Genomic DNA, 20,319 nt, shown 5'->3' on the forward strand with positions numbered 1-20,319 from the left:
CATGTAATAATTGCTGGGTGTATTGTTATCTAACTAGAAAAGGAGTACTTGTGGCACCTTAGAGACTAACCAGTTTATTTGAGCATGAGCTTTCGTGAGCTACAGCTCACTTCATCGGATGCATAGCAGCTCACGAAAAGCTCATGCTCAAATAAACTGGTTAGTCTCTAAGGTGCCACAAGTATTCCTTTTCTTTTTACGAATACAGACTAACACGGCTGTTACTCTGAAACCTGTTATCTAACTGACATCAAACACTACAGGAATAGGTACACGTGTTCTAGCAGCAGACACAGTTGCCATGCAATATCCATTTTTAAAAGGGGCAGGATTTATCGTGTCATGTCATACTGACTCAAACCCTCTCACTCACAAAGCCCGAGTTCTGCAGGTTTGCAAGGTGATAGGAAGGGAGAATCTTCCCCTCTCACCAAGCAGCAGAACAGCTTTGTGGCCCCATGTAGTCCATGACTTTGCCATACAATTACACATCTTTAATAAATATTCTAACACTTACAGTTGCGAAGAACTTGAAAATGCAGCACAAGTGTAACTGATGTAGTGATATCTGCCTGCTTTTGCACAGCCTGAAACAACTCTGAGATGTGAACTTTCCTATTCATTTACATGGCTCTGAAACCTAGAGACAAATATTTCACATTGTTGACATTTAAATTGCTGATCGCTTAGAAGAAACATTTGCAAATGTTCTTTGAACAATCTCAGAGCGTCTCCCACACCCACCCAGGTGCTAAAAGGCCCAAGTGTTTCTTAAGTAGCTGGCAAAATCTCCAGCTTTGCTCTGGACAACATCTACAATACAGTTATGTGGTTACTGCAAAAATATTTTGGCATATCAATAACTCAAAGTGAAGGGAAACTTAAGAAATAATTTTAAAATAAACAGGCTACTGGTTATACTGTTCATTTTCATATTTAAATAAAAACCTCAATTTTTTACTTTTAAGACACCTACCACAAAATTTCCTCTACCACAACAAAGTGTCACTGAATACAGGAATTTTGCTACAGAATTTAGCTTACTGCAGAGCACAAATAGCTTTTGCTAGAACCGCCTGCGGGCTGCTGTAAGCACAGTAATTGTTGCATCTCTCTTTACTGGGGCCTAGCCAATAGTTCAGTGCAGTCGCAATCACTAGCCTCAACACCACACTGTCGGACTTCCTCTCATTCCTAACCCTCATCGATTCTTCTCCTCCTCCACATGCAGTGGACCCACTTATAGTGCTCTATATACCCACAGGCGCAGAATCTGCACCTAAACAAGTCCATTTTGTCTCTTTGGTACTGTACATCACTGAGACATGAAGAGTTTATCTGTGCATGTGGCATCCAAAGTGTTTGCAGTTAGGATTGATGTAAACAACCCATTAAGGCATTAACAGAAGTTCATAACTCTCCTCGGGGAGGTTTCAGTAGGAGTTCATATCAGGTACTAGAGCCAGATTCTCAGCTATGCCTAATAGATGACAGACAAAGCTAAGGAGCGGTGTCAGCAAGAACTATTAAGAGCTCCCTGATCCCAGTGCTAGATCTGTGTTTGATGTAGTATACCCTTCACCTTGGTGTAGGTGAGAGCAAAGCCCGTGGGCTGTTCAGGCAGCCAGTGAATGACAGAGTTAAGGTGCTTTGGTCACACTCCCTAGGTTGAGGACTGTCATATAGCTCATTATACTGGCTGTGTGGTTTTTTGACCCTTGGCATTGGTAGACTGATGCAAAAGGCTATAACGTGCTGGAGAATTTGGCCTATTGACTGTAAAGACTCTCTTTGTAACAAAGAGACCAACAATAAATCCACAGTTTAGGGCTGCTCCTCTTAATACCAAAACAATACTCCTCTAAGAATTTCCACTGTACAAATACTTTACTATCAGTGCAAATGTACTAATCCAAACTTGGACAATGCAGTACATTTTTCTGTCTAGAAATGGGTCTTGTAAATTTAAAAATGTTGACACAGTTCAGATCTCACCTCTTTATTTTGCTCCCAGAATGGACTCTGTTTTCACAGAACTCAAGATATCCACTCTACCTTAAGTAAGATCAGAGCAGAAACTTCTCTATTAGATTCAAAGAAGTTTCTAATTATCAAATTTGAAGTTCTGAAAAATCAAGGGAAGGGTCTTAGTGCTCACCCACAAAGCATAGAAAAAAGCATTAAGGTCCCATGGTTAAGCACTCAAACAAATACCAGGATATGACAAAGTTAAGGGTTCACATTCAACCCTAATTCTCCCCTTTGTTTGTATGCATGGACACAGAATAATTACATACCATTTTTACGGAGCTACTTGTCTAAGTAGAACTGCAGTCTAAGGAGTGTTGTGCATGTAGTCCAGGTCAGCTTGCCTAAACAAAACACTGGTCAACCCCTCAGAGGGAACAGAAGCCCTCTCTTCTGCACCCTATTAACACTGCAGCTACACAAAGCTCTGGGCTGGTGAAGTTCTTAAGCTCCTCAGGAGCACAGCATCTCATCAGCCAGAGCCTTCCCCCAATGGAGAATGCCTAAGTCTAAAGGAAGGGGTTAGTGATGTTTCAAACACTCATTTGGTCAAATCAAACCCATTTTGCTCCAGAACAATCTTGTGCACAGCTTCAGTGATGACTATTTCCTTTCCATATTTCACCTTTCTCACCTGAAAAAACCTTGCAATTTTTCTTCTAAATTGAAAAAATATTTCCCCACCTTCACTATCCTCATAGTGAAAACAGGCCAAACTGTTTCTGCTCAAAAAGTTTACATAACAAAATTCATTTTAAGCAGATATCAAGTCTGGAAAATTTTAATTCAAAAGGTGAATATGGAAAAGTTACAACCAGTGAAAACAGGGAGTTAGAACAGATGTTATGCAACCTAATTATAGTTGTCACTGCCAGATGGCAGCTAAAACAACAGTTGATCAACCTATTAACACAAGGCACGTCCTACTTAGTATTAGGCTATGTCTACACTACTGCAGTAAGTCGTCTAGGTTACGCTATTCCAGCTACGTGAATAATGTAGCTAGAGTCGACGTTGCCTAGGTCGACTTACTGCAGTGTCTACACCGCATGTGTCGACAGGAGATGTACTCCTGTCGACTTATCTTACTCCTCTTGTTCCCGGTGGAGTACCAGAGTCGACCAGAGAGCACTCTGCCGTTGATTTAGCAGGTCTTCACTAGACGAACTAAATCGCCCCCTGGTGCATCGATCACAGCACCGTCAATCCCACAGTAGTGTAGACATAGCCTTACAACTCTATTCTCTCTCATTTATTTAGATAGGCTTCTTTTAAACAAGTAGTAATACTGGGTTTTAAAACCTTTAATATAAAAGAGTTATAGCTTCATAATTCAGTTGCTCCTTCATTTAATATTTTTAAACTAAATGGAATCACTCCTGGAGGTTGATTGGCTAAAACATTTTCCTAACTCGCTATTGGAATTTGCAGTTAGACCAGGATTAGTGTATATTTTATTGAAATGTTTAGCTTTTAAAGCATTTTATCTTGATGTACACATATTCTGCAGCTGGTAGCAGGAACAGAAGGCTGTTTATGCACTAACTTAATATTAAGCCTCTAAATAAAGTATTATAATGTAAACTAGGGGATGAAATGTTAAAAAGCAGATCGAATACTGCTAAAAAAAATTGGATTTTTCCTTTTTTCGCCACTGAATAATTAAAAGTAAATAAAACATTCTTATATCCTGTAAACATTATGAAAAGAAAAAATTTACTGTAGTGCCTCAGTTGGAATATGACCTAAAAAAAGCACAAAACATATTTAATTTACATTTATGGAATCATTTCCTCCTAAAGACGGTTTTTCACTGTAATTAACATATTCCCACTTATCTCAGAAATCTGAAGATCAAAAGTATTAAAAAACAGGCACTACAATGAAACAGTGTTTTGAGTGTGAAGCAGTGATTTTTCTCTAAAGTAATACGGTAAATACATAACATACACTTATGAGTAATCTAAATTTAAAATTTTGTCCTCAGATATGCATGTGGAACTTCCGTTGACATCAATGGAAGTTGTTTGCATACATCTGAGAGTAATTTCGGCTATTATAAGAGTGTATTTTCTCCTAAAATAACAGCCCAGTTTTTAAAAAAATACGTAGATAACTAAAAATAAGGGAAATGTTAACTGTGTAAATACTTATGCTTAATTAAACAAGATTGATTTAATATATTTTACAAAATTGCTTAATTTGTAACGTATTATTTTGAATTACCCTGCACATTTATTCGAATTCCCACTGTCTGTGTTTGGGTAGAAAAGGAAATAGGTTCCTGTCAAACTTTTGTTCAATGTCCTTTAAATACCATTACATGAACTCTGTTGAAGAAAAACCTGAATATGAAATACTCTCTCCATTAAAACTATATAAAACCTTTCATTCCTTTGCTACCTGTTGGGTGTAACAAACAGAATCAAATATTAAAGGCTGGGATCTGTAAAGGAGCACAAGGGTGCTAGACACCTGTTTCTCATTAAGTTTCAATGGGAGCTGGATACCTAACTCCCGTAGGCCACGTCTACACAACAAACCAGAGCGGTCAGTGTTGGGGATTATGGGACAGCTGCTGGAGGACTGTTTGAGCTGACATGGGCAACGCAGCATCTACACTCATGGTGCATCGACCATGGCTCAACGCTGCTTGGGAAGGTAGTGTTACTATGTCAGCATAACAGGCCGCTTACATCAGTAGGAGACTAAGCGTCGACACATGCACAACTAGGAAAACACAAGGTGGCTTACATCAACCTAACTGTAGTGTAGACCAGGCCTTAGTATATTTTGAAAATCCAAATCTACACTGCTTACTTGTATTCCAGGAATATACATGTTATTACTTTACATTATATCTTTTTATATACTATGTTAAATAGCAATAGTTCATAAATATTTTGGAGAGGAATCTTATGGCATGTTAGAAGAGCATCTCTGTATAAGAAACGCATGGCAGGAATCACAGACCCGTACAGGCTTTGGCGAGGATGGTAGAGGCAGTTCATTGTCAGAACAGGCGTTGCAGAAAATTTCACCACAGTTTCTACAATGATGCTAAATAAAGATAGAGAAACAAAAGGATATTTTAAATTGCACACAAAGTTTGTTATACATTTGATAATTAGCTGTTATAACAAATACAGAAACAGAACTCTTTGAAATTAAACTTTTAAGTTCTAGGTAAGAAGTGTGATGGCTGTTTTGTAAAGATGACAGGACAACACATGAAAAGCCCCAATCTGTAATGCTTTTCTAGACAAGCTACCAATCTATGAACCTCCTATTTCTGACCTAAGTAAAGTATAACTGAAATTACCAAAATCAAATGAAAATGCACTATAAATAATGTTACCACTAACTGGGGCTTGATTTTGCTCTTCAAGACCTATGCATGCAGCATCATGTATGCTGTAAAATAACATGCTAGAAATGTCTTGAATTACATTTGTAGAAGTCAATATGGGTTTGATTTGAAAATGAAATGATCTGTCCAGAATCTCTAGTAGCTAAAGGGATTAAAATAAAAAATTAAAAATGGTTGAGATAATTTAATTTCAGAAGCAGTTAAAGCACATGCACAAATACAACCTTCTACAAGCTGTTTTAAAACTCAGGATATTAATTCATATTTTCTTAGTCTCTTGTATAAATATGCATTGCAAACACTTTTTAAATACAATATCACCAACTGTAATAATTTACTTGAGACAATAACAGATCTCAGTGCACTTCAAAAGTTACTTAAGGGTCTGATCCTACAAGGTGCACTGCACGGACAAACCCCTGAGGTCATGAGTGGGGCTCTGTACAGGCATAGGGGTCTGCCCACATGAAGCACCTTGTAGAATCAGGGCCCATGTGTGTATGTACACAACAAACACAGATGGAGAAGTTCAAATATAAGCATTTTAGGAAATGTCCCTAAAATAACTGTATTAATTCATGTGTGAGAGTCTCTGCTGTACCTCTAAGAGTACTAAATTGAATGTTCTTTATATATGACATTTAAAGATTGGGAATTGATCTAGATCTCTACCCAATCTTACCTTTCTTTTGGAAAGAGAAAATTCCTTTTCACATAACTTGCAGTGTGTAGCTTCTTTGTCTTTCAGCCAAACCTGTCCCTAGAGGGGAGGGGAGGGGAGGAAAAGTTTTTTTCAGAAAACACAAAATATTTGTGACACATCCAACCTTTGGGGCTCTTGGGGACAGGAGTGCTCAACAGAAGCACTATTCTTTTTTTATATTACAGTAGCATCTGGAGTTGTACCATCATTGTGCCAATTGAGATCAGTGTCCCAGTGCATGAGGCACTGTATAAACAGATGAGAGACATAAGAGATGGATCCTGCCCCAAAACAACTTGCATAGGCTGTGACAGTCTGTACCCAATGTTACTCTTTTTACAAAACTATGATAAATTTTGTACAAAATATGCCTTGTGAGGTATCATTTAAAAACTCAATCTGCTGATCATTATTGTCCTGGTAAAATATGTGTGGTAACGTTGTATGTAAAGTTGTAAGAGTTTACTGTATAACAGTGTTCTGACATGTTCCAAGGTTAGAAAAGCTGGTGATGACGCAGATACCCCAACCAGGTATCAGAATAATCAAATGGATTATCATAAACTATCACCTGGTTAAGTGGCCATTCTTCAGCATGAAGAAGGGTGTAAGCAAGAACGTAACATATCGACAGCAGGGGTCAACTGTGGTTTCTGTATAAACAGACTGTCACCTAAACTCCAGCTGGAAATAATCCTCAAGGAGTGGAGAATGATATAAGAACAGAGGACACCCACAACACAAATTATTTCTCCCCTCATCTCTACTCATGACATCAACAATGTTTGAAAAACAAAGGAAGAATCATTGAATGGGCGGAGGTCCTGGCTGAAGCAATCCAGCCAGACTGCTGTAAGCATACGGCGAGAAAACCCTTTTTGCTTTTAAAACACACTTAACTTGTTAAGTTCGGTATTAGTTTGCATTTTACCTTTTCTTTCCTTTTTGTAACCAGTTCTGACTTTTATGCCTCATTACTTGCAATAACTTAAAATCTATCTTTCTGTAGTTAATAAACTTATTTTATCTAAACCAGTGTGTGTTTGTATTGAAGTGTTGGGAACCTCCACTTGAGATAATAGCACTGACCTTATATGAGCTTGCATTGTCCAGTAGAGAGCTGGGTAATACAAGATGCACGTTTCTGGGGGAAGGTCTGGGACTGGGAAGTTGGTGGTGTTGCCCTGTATGTCATTCATGAGTGAGTGGCCAAAGCATTTGTACAATTCAACTGGGAGCAATTTTACATGTTAGAGGGTGTGAGAGAGCAGGACCACGAGTGGTTGCTCTTACAGCGAAGCATTGTAAAAGGCACCCCAACTTGGAAATTTGAGGGAACCCAGCTATTCAACAGTCCAGATTGTACCCTCGGTAATGTCACACAGGCTAAATAAACAAGAGGAATAAAGAGTGGAAGGAGGAGGACAGGTTACTCACCTTGTGCAGTAACTGGAGTTCTTTGAGATGTGTCCCCCTGTGGGTGATCCACTTTAGGCGCGTATGCACCCATGCCTTAGATCAGAGATGTTTGATAGCAGTGCCTATGTGGCCCACACATGCACCATACACATCCTCATGCCCCATACTGAAGTTATGTAGGGCTGCGCAGGTGAACTGCCCTCAGTTCCTTCTCTACTGCAAAACCCACAGAGGCAACTGTGAAGCAAAGGGGAGGAAGGCAAGTAGTGGAGTGCACACACAGGGGGACACATCTCAAAGAACTCCAGTTATTGCACAAAGTGAATAACCTCTGCTCCTTCTGTGAGTAGCATCCCTGTTGGTGCATCGCTTTAGATGACTCCCTAGCCGTAACCCTTTAAGGAGGTGGGAGTTTCAGAACAGAGTCCATCACTGAAGAAAGAATTGTGTTACCTACTGACACATCTGATCTTGCAGCATGAATTAGGGCACAGTGGTCAGAAAATGTGTGCACCAAGGACATTGTTGCAGTCCTGCAAATTTTAGCAACAGGAATATCTGAGTATGGCTACAGTTGTAGATTGTGATCTAGAAGAGTGTACAATCACTCTTAGGGGAAGTGTATTTTGAGTAAAATCATAAGAGGCAATAATACATTCAGAGATCCATTTAAAAAATCCCTGGGTGGAATCAGGCACCCCCTTAGATTAATCTGAAATAGAAACAAAAGGAATCTAAGGGGTCTTTCTGACTGGCCTAGACCTGTTCAAAGAAAAGGCTTACACCCTCAAAGTCCAGTGTATGAAAGACAGACTACTTTGTAAGCTGATGCAGCTTAAGAAAAAAACCTGGAGGGTGAATAGCTTGGTTGATATGAAACCCAGAGGACACCTTATGTAAGAACTTTGGATGAGGTTGTATCGATACATTCTCCTTGGAAAAGACAGTAAAAGAAGGATCTGCCATTAGAATCCCCATCTCCCCAACCTTTGAGCAGAGGTAATGGCCACCAAGAAGGCAGTCTTCAAAGAGAGATGTAGCAGCAAGCACAAAGGGTTGTTTCATGAGTCAGTTAAGAACCAGGTCGAGATCCCACAAGCGGCATAGGGGCTCTAATCTGAGAAAAAAATTGATAAGTCCTTTTAGGAATCTTGTTGTGGTCAGCTGAGCGAATACTGAGAAACCTACCACATGTAAAGCTGTCACTGCCACTGAATGAAGCTTGCTAAAAAAAATTCAGGCCTTTCCATGAGTTCTAACTCCAGGACTGAAGAAAGAGGAGTGGGTCGGAGGAAAATGGTGCCAGTTACACCACAGAGAGTATCTTCTCCATTTCTGAAGGTAAGTGTGTCTAGTAGATTCCTTTCTGCTATTTAATGGTATCCTTGTTTTCCAATGGACATGTGATCTCTTGTCCTGAAAACTACTGAGGAACCAAGCTTGCAGTTGTGGGATGTTCAGATTAGGGCAAAGCATCTGACCTGGATCCTGAGACAACCATCAAGATATGATCAGGAGCTGCCACAGAGGGCAAGAGACGATTTTGATGAGGTAGGGGAATCAAACTTGGCTTGGTCAAGTTTGTGCAGTCAGAATGACTTTGGCTTGGTCCTGTCTGATCTTGATAAGGACCCTTAAGAGCAATGGAGTTGGATACGCATAAAAAAGATCTTTGGTCCATGTAACGAGGAAAGAGTCCCCTTGAGATTGGGGACTGAATCCTCCTCTGGAATAGAATTTCTTGCTCTTTGTTTTGGCTGCTGTGGCAAAAAAGTCAACCTCTGGAAATCCCCAAGCTAGGAATACTTTGCTGAGGACTCCAGAGTCCAACTCCCCTTCAAAATTTAGGGCGAAACATCTGCTCAGGTCGTCCACCATGGTATTTTGTATCCTCAGGAGGTAAGAAGTCAAGATGACTATCCAACTGGTGACGCACCAGTTCCAAAGCTTTATCGCTTTGGCACAGAGTGAGGGGGAAAATGCTCTGACTTGATGATTGATATAGTTCATGCATGCTTTGCTGTCAAGATCTTGATGGACTTGTTTCTGAGCAGGGAAAAAATTGGAGGTAAGCATTTCTGATTGCCCTTAATTCAAACAGGTGGATGTGCAAGTGCTGTTCCTTTTGTGGCCATTTGCCTTGGACTGTGTGAGGACCCAAATGTGCTCCCCATCCCAAGAGGGAAGCATCCAATGTTAATATAACTGTAAGGTGTTTCTGACTGAACAGGATTCCTGCACAAACTTTGGAAGGATTCAGCCACCAGGTGAGTGACTGTAGAATCTATCTAGGTACAGATACCTGCTTCTTCAAACCATGTTTGCTGGGTACAGAAACAGTCCTGAGCTATCCCTGGAGACACTGAAGATACAACACCAGGTTATATATCACAAAATGCAAGCCACCAGGTGTCCCAGCAGTTGCACAGATGTCCTTGCTGGAACTTGAGGGCTGAGCTGCACTCTTTGTATAAGATTCCTTAGAGCAAGAAACCAGGTGAGAGGGAGATAAGATCTGCACATTATTAAATCTGGAAGTTCTCTTATGAAGAGAAATCACTGAGAAAATTAACTTCTCGAGATTTATCTGCAGGCCTAGACTTCAGAATACTGAAATTGTTGTTTGCACTGCTGACCATATCTCCGGATATGGCCAACCTTTGAGGAGCCAGTTGCTGAGGTAGAATAACAGTTATTCCTAGACAAGAGAGGTAGTCATCAACAACTGCCATAATTTTTGAGAATTCCCTAGAGGCTGAAGACAGACCGAAGGGTGGGAGTTGGTATTGGTAACAATTATGATTGAAAGTGAATTGTAGAACTCTTTTGTGGGAAAGATGAATTATTACATGGAAGTAGGCACCTCTGAAGTCAAGGGTCACAAACCAGTCCCAATTCCAGGGAGGGAATTACATCTGCTAGGGACACCATCTTGAATTTTAAGTGTCTGACATCCTTGTCCAGTTGTCTGAGATCCATTTTTCTTGGGTATCAAAAAGTCTCTTGAATAGAACCATTTTCCCTTGTGGGACTGGTTCTATGTCTCCTAGATTTAGAAGTGATGACATTTCCTGTGTAAGAATTAATCATAAGGGGGTAAGTGGTTGAAGGGGCAGGATGGAGGTAAATTGGATTGTAGAACCCAAAGTAATCGCCTCCAATACCCATTTGTCCAATGTTATAGCCTCCCAGGCTTGATGAAATACAGAGAGACAGTGTCCAAATTGAGGAAGGGGTGTATGTGTAATGCAGCTGATAAAATCCGGTCATTGGGTGGTCTGGACTCTAGACCAAACCATCAAAAACGATGTTTGGACAATGCCAAAGGCTCAGCTGATGCAGTCAACCTCTTAGCTGTTGGTTCCAGCGTTCTGCGGGAGATAGAAAACTGAACAGGGTGGGATCTTTGAGACATGCTACATTCTCTCTTATCAGCAGATGCATATACTCCTAAATACCTAAGCGTTGCCCTAGAGTCTTTTAGGGTGTGAAGTGAGTTGTCTGTGGAATCTATGAAAAGCTTCTGGCCATTGAAAAGTAAATCCTTCATGGCTGATTGTACCTCCTGTGGAAACCCAGACAACTGAACCCAGGAAGTTAGCCTTGTCACAACTGCGATGGAAACAGAGCCGGCTGCAGTGTCAGCCACATCTATGAAGCCTGCAGTGAGGTCTTTTACAAAAGCCTGATCCTCCTTTATTATGGCACGGAACTGTCCTCGATGTTCCTGTAGTAAATGGTCAATAAAATCCTTAAACTTCGCATAGTCCAGGTAATCATATTTTGACATCAGCACCTGGTGATGAGCTATCCTGAACTGAAGTGTTGCTGATGAATAGCTCTTACAAACAAATAGACATATCTGGTATCAAATATTATAAGGAGTGGCCTTTTGGGTACACCATCTGCCCCTTTCATTGACTACATCCATGACCAGAGAGTTTGGTGCTGGGTGAGAGAATAAAAAACTCAGTCTCTGGCTGGGATGTAGTATTCTTTTTTATCATTTAAAGTCTGTAATTAATGTCCCTGTTTTTACAGGATATTCCCTTAAAGGACAAGCCGATTTTACACTTGCTAGGAATATGCGAGTTTCCCAAACTATGAATGCAGTAGGAGTGCCCATGACTAACAAGGACTGCTTCTCTATGCGAGAGGCACATTTTAAAGCCCAGGTAGCCCAGATTCCCAACAGAAGAAAATAAGTTACTCAAACCCCTCATTGGGGGGAAAAGAAAAGAAAAAAGGGGACAAACAGTCCAACTGTAAGGTACTGAACCTACTCTACTAACTTTACCGCTAAATACTAATAAAAGAGGCAAACAAGCGCTAAGCAAACAGGCATACGCTAAACTCTGTTTCAGGCCAATGTTGGTTGAGAAGGAACTGAGGGGGGTTCGCCTGCACAGCTTTGTATAGCCTCAGCATGGGGCATGAGGATGTGTAGGGGCATGCGCGGGTCGAATGGGCATTGCTGCCACAAATCTCCAAAGGTGCAGGGATGCACGCACATCTGAAGTGGAGCTCCCGCAGGGACACTACTCAGAAACCGAAAGAGACGTACAAAGGGACAGAGTGATTCACCCAATGTCCCACAGCTAGCCAGTAAGAGAACATAAATTCTCTGAGACCAAATCCAATGCCCCATCCACTGGACCATGCTGCCTCTCAGATGGCAACAATCTAATGCTTCAGACTGGGGAAACGGATAGCAGCATTGTGAACTGCTAAGTTCTTTTTGGCCAAACCAACAATCAATAAATCACAACTTTGCCTGAGGTGTAGATGAGTGCGCACAAGAAATTATTTCAAACAACAGTTACATGAAAATAATTTTATCATTAATTTGATATAATATATTTAAACTGTAGTAGGGCTTAGGAGCCCCACGTCATGGACCAACGCCCCATTGTGCTAAGCACTGTAAAAACAAGTAACAAGAAGATGGTCTCTGCCCCAAAGAGCTTCATAAGCATTCAGGATAGCACCCAACATCCAGAAACTAAAGAGCTCCAAGGACATTTCACCAGGCTCTCTTATACAAATTTATATTTAGTAATAATTCAGTTCCTTAGGACTAAATAACCAAGCTGGAATTTAACTTCACCAAGGAGATATTCGCTTATTTCATATAATAATATAGTTTTTTTAAACTAAAAGATTAAGGTATTTTGATAGCAAATTCAAAACAAAAACCAAGGTCCCATCGCAACATTCCAAACAAAATTAAGTAGGTCCAAAGCAGTCAAACTGTTCCATTAAGTGCTTCAGAGAATGCCTACTTATTTCATCCTGGAGCATGAGACCAGATAAATGAAAATCTATTCTAAATGCTTACCTTTGGAGAAACAATCTTCTCTCGTGTTTAAAAATTTCCAAGAAAATAACTAAGAAAAAGCTTCCCTCCTTTTCCCTCCAAATCTTACTAACCTGTAATGCTTTGTTTGCTTCTTTTATATCTTCTATTTTAAGCTTTGATCTAAACATAGAAGATTATACATAGTTTAGACATTTATTGAGAGTATTTAGTTACCACATATGGTTAAAATACTTTAGAAGTTACAATTCTTTTAAAAGTCAAAGGCAAATTATTATGAACTTCTGGCTGATATATTGTTAAAAATATTTATATGAACAGTAGCACCTAGAGGCCCCAATTCAGGGTATGCTCAGTGCTGTACGAACACAAAGGAAGACACAATCTCTTCTCCAAAGAGTTCGCAATCCTATGAATGGTGGCATATGTTTAGGGCTTGTATAGACTTGGGAAATTTATGCCAATGTAACTAAATCTAGATGCAAATCCTTAATGCTGACACACTGCACTGGTGCAAAATGGGATTTGGAACTCACTGGGTTAAATTTCACTAGTGCAAGCAATTTTATTCCATTGCAGAGCATCTACCCTGGGTCCAACTACACCAGTGCAAAACAAAGCAGTATAAACAGGGCTTTAAGCTATAAGCTACATGATACTACTCTTTTAGACACAGGATGTAAAACACGGCATTAGTCATGGCATAACTATTTACAAGAGAAAAATAGCCTTAAAAAGGAGAAAGCATTCCTCAAAAATACCAAGGAGGAAAGTGTTAAAGGACACTGAACTGTGTTCAGAGCCCACTGCTGATAAATGGTCTAATGACATGAACAGTCTTTGGAGTTGCATCCCATTTTATACCCTGGAATCCTAGCACGTATGCAGAGGCTTGAACATGCGCATGCATCTAATGATCACTACTTGCTAAAAGCTTCTGAGCTCATATGCCAGGGATGTGCATCGCCGAAGAGTAGGGAATGGGATCCACGTGGACAATCATCTCAAATTATAAGAATCTTCCTGTTGTGGAACCCACAGTTATTGATTCCTAACAGAATTAGTCTTTAGTGAAATGGAGTTCACACAAATGCTCAAACTTTATCCAACAGTGTCTTGAATGCATTTATTAAGAGACAGGAAGATCTTCATAAGATAAGTCTGAGGAATCTCTTAGATTGCCCAAAACATTTTTAATTAGGACTGATTTTTCTGAGATGAACATAATTAAGTCTATTATACGATTGCTAGAGGCTACCCACCACCCTAATGTGAAGGTAACTCTGTTCAAGATGCAGACCCAGGCCATTTGTACACAGCTTTCTTTTCTGAAAAATTGTCAGATAATTTCCTCCTACTGAACTGAATAAATTTCATTTGAAGCCAGTAATCCTCCCTAATTTCCATGGTCTCAATTTACATGGTAGTTGCACAGTTATTTTCAGTAGCTTTATCTTGAATTTTACATTGCAAAAATCATCAAGAAAAATAAGTTACTCGCTAAGCTTGCAGGCCAGTTCTTGGAGAGCTTCTTCTTGGTCATGACATATCTTTTTCAACTGCCTATTTTTGTCCTGTAGTTTAAGGAATTCCTTTAAAAAAAATAAAAGGTGGCGTTTTTTTAAAGTAAGAAGAAATAACATAGTACACACTTATTACTTAGAAAGTTACTCTTAAGTGTTAGAACTTTACATGTTAACCAATATTGTATGTCAAGTCAGAAGGTTACAGGAAGGGGCAATAGTCACTAATAATATTTGGGTAATATCAAAAGGATAAATAGCAACCCCATAAACAAAGTTGTGTGATGGTTGAGGGAGGGAAGACATGTTCACATAATTACCACCAGTGGTTTTGCCTGTGTTCCACATCCAGTAATGTTATGTGATTTCCACTTCCTCCTGTACTATTCAAACTTTTCTGCTGTAAGTTCCGGAATCAAAGCCCAGTGAAGTCAATGGAAAGACTGCTACTGATTTTGATGGGCTTTGGATCAGGCACTGAGAAATACTAAGGGAAACCCCATTCTTGTACTATTTCCCTAAAAGGAAAGGTAGGATTGGTGGGATTAAGGCAGACCCAAAAAAGGTTAAGAATATATATGTGGCTAAATGTGCTTTACCCTTTTAAATGTGCTTCACGTTCTCCTAAGAAATTAATCTCTGGCATAGTCCTAGCAGATCTGCAGGAGCATGAAGCACTGAGACTCTCATAGCCTACGCCATCCCCAGTATGCCACTGCCCCAGCATCCTTCCTTGGACACAATTTTTGTGCCTATTAGTCACTAAAAATATTGTGTGGGTATCTGAGAAATAAGTTTAGCAGGTGGAAAGGTATAACAAACATATGCTTAGAAAGGATATTCTGCTGCTATTTAATCTACATTTACTTTATATTTAAATTTTATGCTCACTTAACCTCAGAGCCTTGAGGTTCTTACAAGACTGTGGCAGACAAACAGTTGGTTTTCAAACCCTACTGCTGAAAAAGTATTCATGCATCTATGAGTACAATTCATCTAACATTCACTTTTTTCCTATCTTTCTGGCATCTTCACCTTCCCATTTTCCTTGCAACAGCAGAGACTGCAAACACCTCAAGTAGCTGGAGGCCCTTTTTTTGTCCTCTTTAGTTGGCTGTGATCTTAACTGTTTCAGGAAAAACACATTACTTGGAATGTATGAGTCGGGGATTCTTTTTCTGATAAGAAGTAATGGATTCACATTTTTCTTTCTACTATATACAGATGGGTATTTCATCTTACAGTGTAATTATGTCAGATGACAGTTTTCTAAAGGAACACTCACACCCTATTATTTAAAAAAATAACTGCTATGATTCTCTAGTTTCGAAACAGCTAAGAGGCGACTAATTAATACAATATCTATAGAATAATTATTTTCTGTAGATCAGTTACAGGTGGTAATTTGAAACAAGACAATTAAAATTGGCTTCTTTACTGTAGATCTTGAAAACTTTCTAAATCTGCAATATTTTGGACAATATTTCTCTCTCTTTTCATAGTCAGTTCTTTAAAAATTAAGCATGTCTGCTCTTCCTTTTGATTTATTCTTCCTTTTAAAACCAGGCCTCATCCTAAAATGCAAATCAAGACTTAACTCCTCCTCAAAAACCAGCAATGCTATATTTTGAATATACAACAACTAAGCACTGTGATGCAAAAATTAACATGGGATGAGACAAGAGCAGCTATATAAATGAGCATTCAATGTGCTGTCTCAGCAGGAAAGGGGACATTGCATGGGGAAGATATGAAGCTGCATATACACCTGTTGAATTCAGCAAATAGCCTATCTAGAGAATATGGCTAACATTAAATATTATATCCTATAGTAGATGTGCAGAAAGAGAGAGAAATAAAATCACCTGAAACTATTTAAAGATACTTAAAGATTAAAGATACTAAAACTAGTTTAAAGACAGATCTTGATAAATTTATGAATGGGATCATATGAACAGGGTTGCCTGTGATAGCAGGGGACTGGATTTGATTACTTGAGTCCCTTCTAATTGTATGCCCTGTCAAAAAGTTACGTAGTCTGGGTACTAATAGAGAGGCAATGGCATGTCTAGAAGAGGAAAGGGACGCTCATATATTATGATGACAGTATAAAACCCTGAAAAGAAATACACAGGAGAGCTCTCACTCCTTTCCTTCAGGTTTTAGAGTAGCAGCCGTGTTAGTCTGTATTCGCAAAAAGAAAAGGAGTACTTGTGGCACCTTAGATACTAACCAATTTATTTGAGCATAAGCTTTCGTGAGCTACAGCTCACTTCATCAGATGCATAAAGTAGAAAATGCAGTGAGGATGTTTTATACATACAGACCATGAAAAAATGGGTGTTTATCACTTCAAAAGGTTTTCTCTCCTCCCACCCCACTCTCCTGCTGGTAATAGCTTATCTAAAGTGATCACTCTCCTTACAATGTGTATGATAATCAAGGTGAGCCATTTCCAGCACAAATCCAGGGTTTAACAAGAACGTCTGAGGAACAGTGGGGGGGGGAGGAAGAACAGGAAAAAACAAGGGGAAATAGGTTACCTTGCATAATGGATTTATTCTTATAAATGGACACAAATCAGATGTCAAGAATTATAACATTCATAACCAGTCGGAGAACACTTCAATCTCTCTGGTCACGCGATTACAGACATGAACGTTGCGATATTACAACAGAAAAACTTCAAAACCAGACTCCAGCGAGAGACTGCTGAATTGGAATTCATTTGCAAACTGGATACAATTAACTTAGGCTTGAATAGAGACTGGGAGTGGTTAAGTCATTATGCAAGGTAACCTATTTCCCCTTGTTTTTTCCTGTTCTTCCCCCCCGCACTGTTCCTCAGACGTTCTTGTTAAACCCTGGATTTGTGCTGGAAATGGCCCACCTTGATTATCATACACATTGTAAGGAGAGTGATCACTTTAGATAAGCTATTACCAGCATGAGAGTGGGGTGGGGGGAGAGAAAACCTTTTGAAGTGATAAACACCCATTTTTTCATGGTCTGTGTGTGTAAAACATCCTCACGGCATTTTCCACTTTATGCATCCGATGAAGTGAGCTGTAGCTCACGAAAGCTTATGCTCAAATAAATTGGTTAGTCTCTAAGGTGCCACAAGTACTACTTTTCCTTTCCTTCAATGGCTCTCAGCATAAACCAAGAAGAAGTCCGAGATAAGACATGACACAAAGGAAGAGTAGAGGAAAGTAGACTAACAAAGAGAGCAGAGAATCACTGATGGACTTATCCTCTAGACATGGTGATATTAAGAGACAGAGAGAGAGATGATACAAGCAGACAAGATTTAACAATACAAGCATTTTTAGATCTGCCTCTAGAACAAAGTTTTCACCTACATTAAATGAAGTTCAGTGTAACTTCAGACCTTCATATGTTCTATATCCACTTACTTCTCAGCTGGTTTCCTTTGGTTTCTTGACTGCCTAATAACATTTTCTTTTAAGATTTCTCCCTCTTTTTCTTTAACTGTTATTTACATTAACTGGTTCCTCAAGACGAGAAATATTAACTGCTGATATCTGGTGAGGGGCAGAGGGGCAAAGTGTACCGGACACTGGGCAATCAAGTCCAAGACATAGGTCAGAAAACTGGTCATCCTCAAATATTTCTCCCAAGGTGCTAGCTAGCTGCAGTCAGTAAGGGATCTGGGAAAAATGTGATACCATGCCTGACAGGGCATAACCTTTTTTTTTTTTTTTCTAATGAAGATTCAGAATCTAATTAAAATTCTTATTTAAAGATTTGTAAACACCCATTCATTTTAGTATCTGAGCTCTTCACACACAAAAAAAGCCCAAACACTGAACTGCACAAAAAGGGACCATAAAAATCCCAGCACTTCTTCTACCTGAAAACGTCTACCAACAAATTGCTGCCTCATTGTCAAACAGGCAAGAACAATTTGCCAAACGCCCAGTCCAAGTGTGCCTTACCTCTTGCTAATGATACCACCAATCACAGGCTATGACAGGCCATCTGAGACGGCTACACCAACAGAAGAGGGTACACAGCTCCGATACCAGTCCTGGAGAGTTCAGCAGCAATGTGCATGAACACATGCCAATTTGTTGATAAGTGCCTCAATGGGCAAAATTCAGGATCAAATTCTCTTAAATGAGACACTAATGTCCTCACATTTATTAACTGGGTTTTACTAGTAAAGCTAGCTGCTCTAAATAGAAAATATGCTTTACGTTACTTGCTCCTGATAAACTAAAGAAACTGAAACAAATAATTTAAATCTATAGTTTATGTCTCTAGAATATATTTTAGTTCTATTGGCTCGAGTAATAAAATCCTGAAAAACCATAACATCTATGGGTGGATTTTTTCCAACTACTTGAAAACAACAGTAGGTTCCTGAAATCCTATCACACTGAGTGTGTCAAATAGGTATACAATAAATACTCATTCCATTCAGGAATATCCTTCTGTGAATATATTTGTATAACTCTTTTTAGTATTTTATTTGGGAGTCTGCTAATACACAAAAATGGAAGCCCTGCTCTCCTGTCTCAGATCATACATTATCCCCCTGACCGTTCACTAATCTATTGCTTCCTCTATTTTTGACGGTGTAATTTCCTTCAGCCTGAAAGATTTTGTTTTAAACTTAAAATGACATTTTGAATCCATGCAATTTTTTGTATATTTATCCATGGTACAGTCCATTAATTTCTATATATTCAGGTAAAGTTTAAGGTTAGTGAGACACTTCTCAAGAACTCTCTCTTACCCACAGCAGTTTGTTAGTTAGACCTATTCTCTATTATAAGTGCCTCCCAGCATTGGACTCTGGGCAGACTTCATTTTCCACATGGTTTTTAGCCTCCTGAATTTCTCTCAAAAGAATTTACTCTAAGTTGAATCCCAGCAGTGATTTCTGATTATTTAGTTCTGCTTGTGGTTGACCATTCTGTCTAAGTAACTCCTCTGGAAAAGAAATGGAATCTAGGTGAGCCAGAAGGATTTCAGGAACTCCTAACAGATCCTCTAACATCAGCCTTTCCAGTACCAAATTGTGAACGTTGGGAGTCTGGCTGAGACACGAAAAATATCTATTTCTATTAAAATCTCAGATCTAATTCTAACAGCAACAGTAGCAATTCACAAATTAATTTCATTTCAGTTTGATGCTAAATGACAGACACTCCACTCACTTGCTTCTTTTCAATCACTTCCAAGGTAAAGAAATGTAAAGATACTATAGAAATTAGTGATATGAGATTTTTAAGTAGCAAGATAGACAGGGCTTGATGGATTAGAACATTAACCCTCACTGGCCCATCACAAGATTATAGTGAAATATCCTTCAGTATGATTCAGAAAGGAGAATGTGGATTTCACTATTCCTTATGGAAAACACAGAATCCTGAACTCAAGACTACAGGGGTGAGACAGGACGGATTTTAAAAAAAAAATTAAATATCTATTTGTATTTTTAAGCCTAAACATTTGTTCTATTAAGGATTTCAGATCTGGGAGAGTTAACATTTATATTTTAAAAGCCTGGCAAGTTCACTTTTAAATTACTGCTAAAGTGAAATTGAAAAGTTTTCCTCCAGCATTTACTTTTTTAAGACAAATTATTTGTTGGGTCTCTACTCTCAGATGAGATAACGTTTCTTTTTCCTTTTGCAGATCATCCTCCAAGGTTTGTCTCCATTCCTTTTCTATCTTCAAATCTGTTTCCAGTTGAACACTAGAATTTCAAACAAAAGACCATCATGGTGCATTTCGGTATAATCTTTTTAAAAAAATAAACCCTTTTCAATTTTCTAGTTTCACTATCAGTCCAGCCCAACAAACAACAGTAGTTTACTATTTTAATTTGTTTACAAGTTCATTATTTTTATTTTAAATTTATCTGCAATTTCCTAAGAAGATTTTGTATACAAGTGTAATAAATTATAAGAAAATAGAGGGCTTCCAT

The 20,319-nt window shown here is 39.0% G+C and overlaps 1 protein-coding gene across 15 annotated transcripts in view; it reads right to left on the reverse strand.

Annotated features, from left to right (window-relative positions):
- Positions 1-1,723: 1,723 nt before the first annotated feature.
- The window catches only part of RUFY2 (RUN and FYVE domain containing 2), a 61,787-nt gene continuing 43,191 nt past the window's right edge, over positions 1,724-20,319 (reverse strand). For 8 of the 15 annotated variants that reach the window (XM_043551242.1, XM_037903508.2, XM_037903506.2 and 5 more), the window contains 5 exons: positions 19,959-20,088; positions 14,335-14,429; positions 12,951-12,999; positions 6,081-6,158; positions 1,724-5,088 (listed from right to left, as the gene is read on the reverse strand). In XM_043551242.1, coding sequence (XP_043407177.1) covers positions 4,945-5,088; positions 6,081-6,158; positions 12,951-12,999; positions 14,335-14,429; positions 19,959-20,088 — 496 coding nt within the window. In that variant the 3' untranslated portion in view covers positions 1,724-4,944. Of the gene's footprint in view, positions 5,089-6,080; positions 6,159-7,627; positions 7,758-12,950; positions 13,000-14,334; positions 14,430-19,958; positions 20,089-20,319 lie in introns of those variants that run through there. The other 7 variants (XM_043551246.1, XM_043551245.1, XM_037903510.2 and 4 more) reach the window with 5 other exon arrangements.

Source organism: Chelonia mydas, chromosome 7 (assembly GCF_015237465.2).
Source record: "Chelonia mydas isolate rCheMyd1 chromosome 7, rCheMyd1.pri.v2, whole genome shotgun sequence".
In the NCBI taxonomy this organism is placed as follows: Eukaryota; Metazoa; Chordata; order Testudines; family Cheloniidae; genus Chelonia; species Chelonia mydas.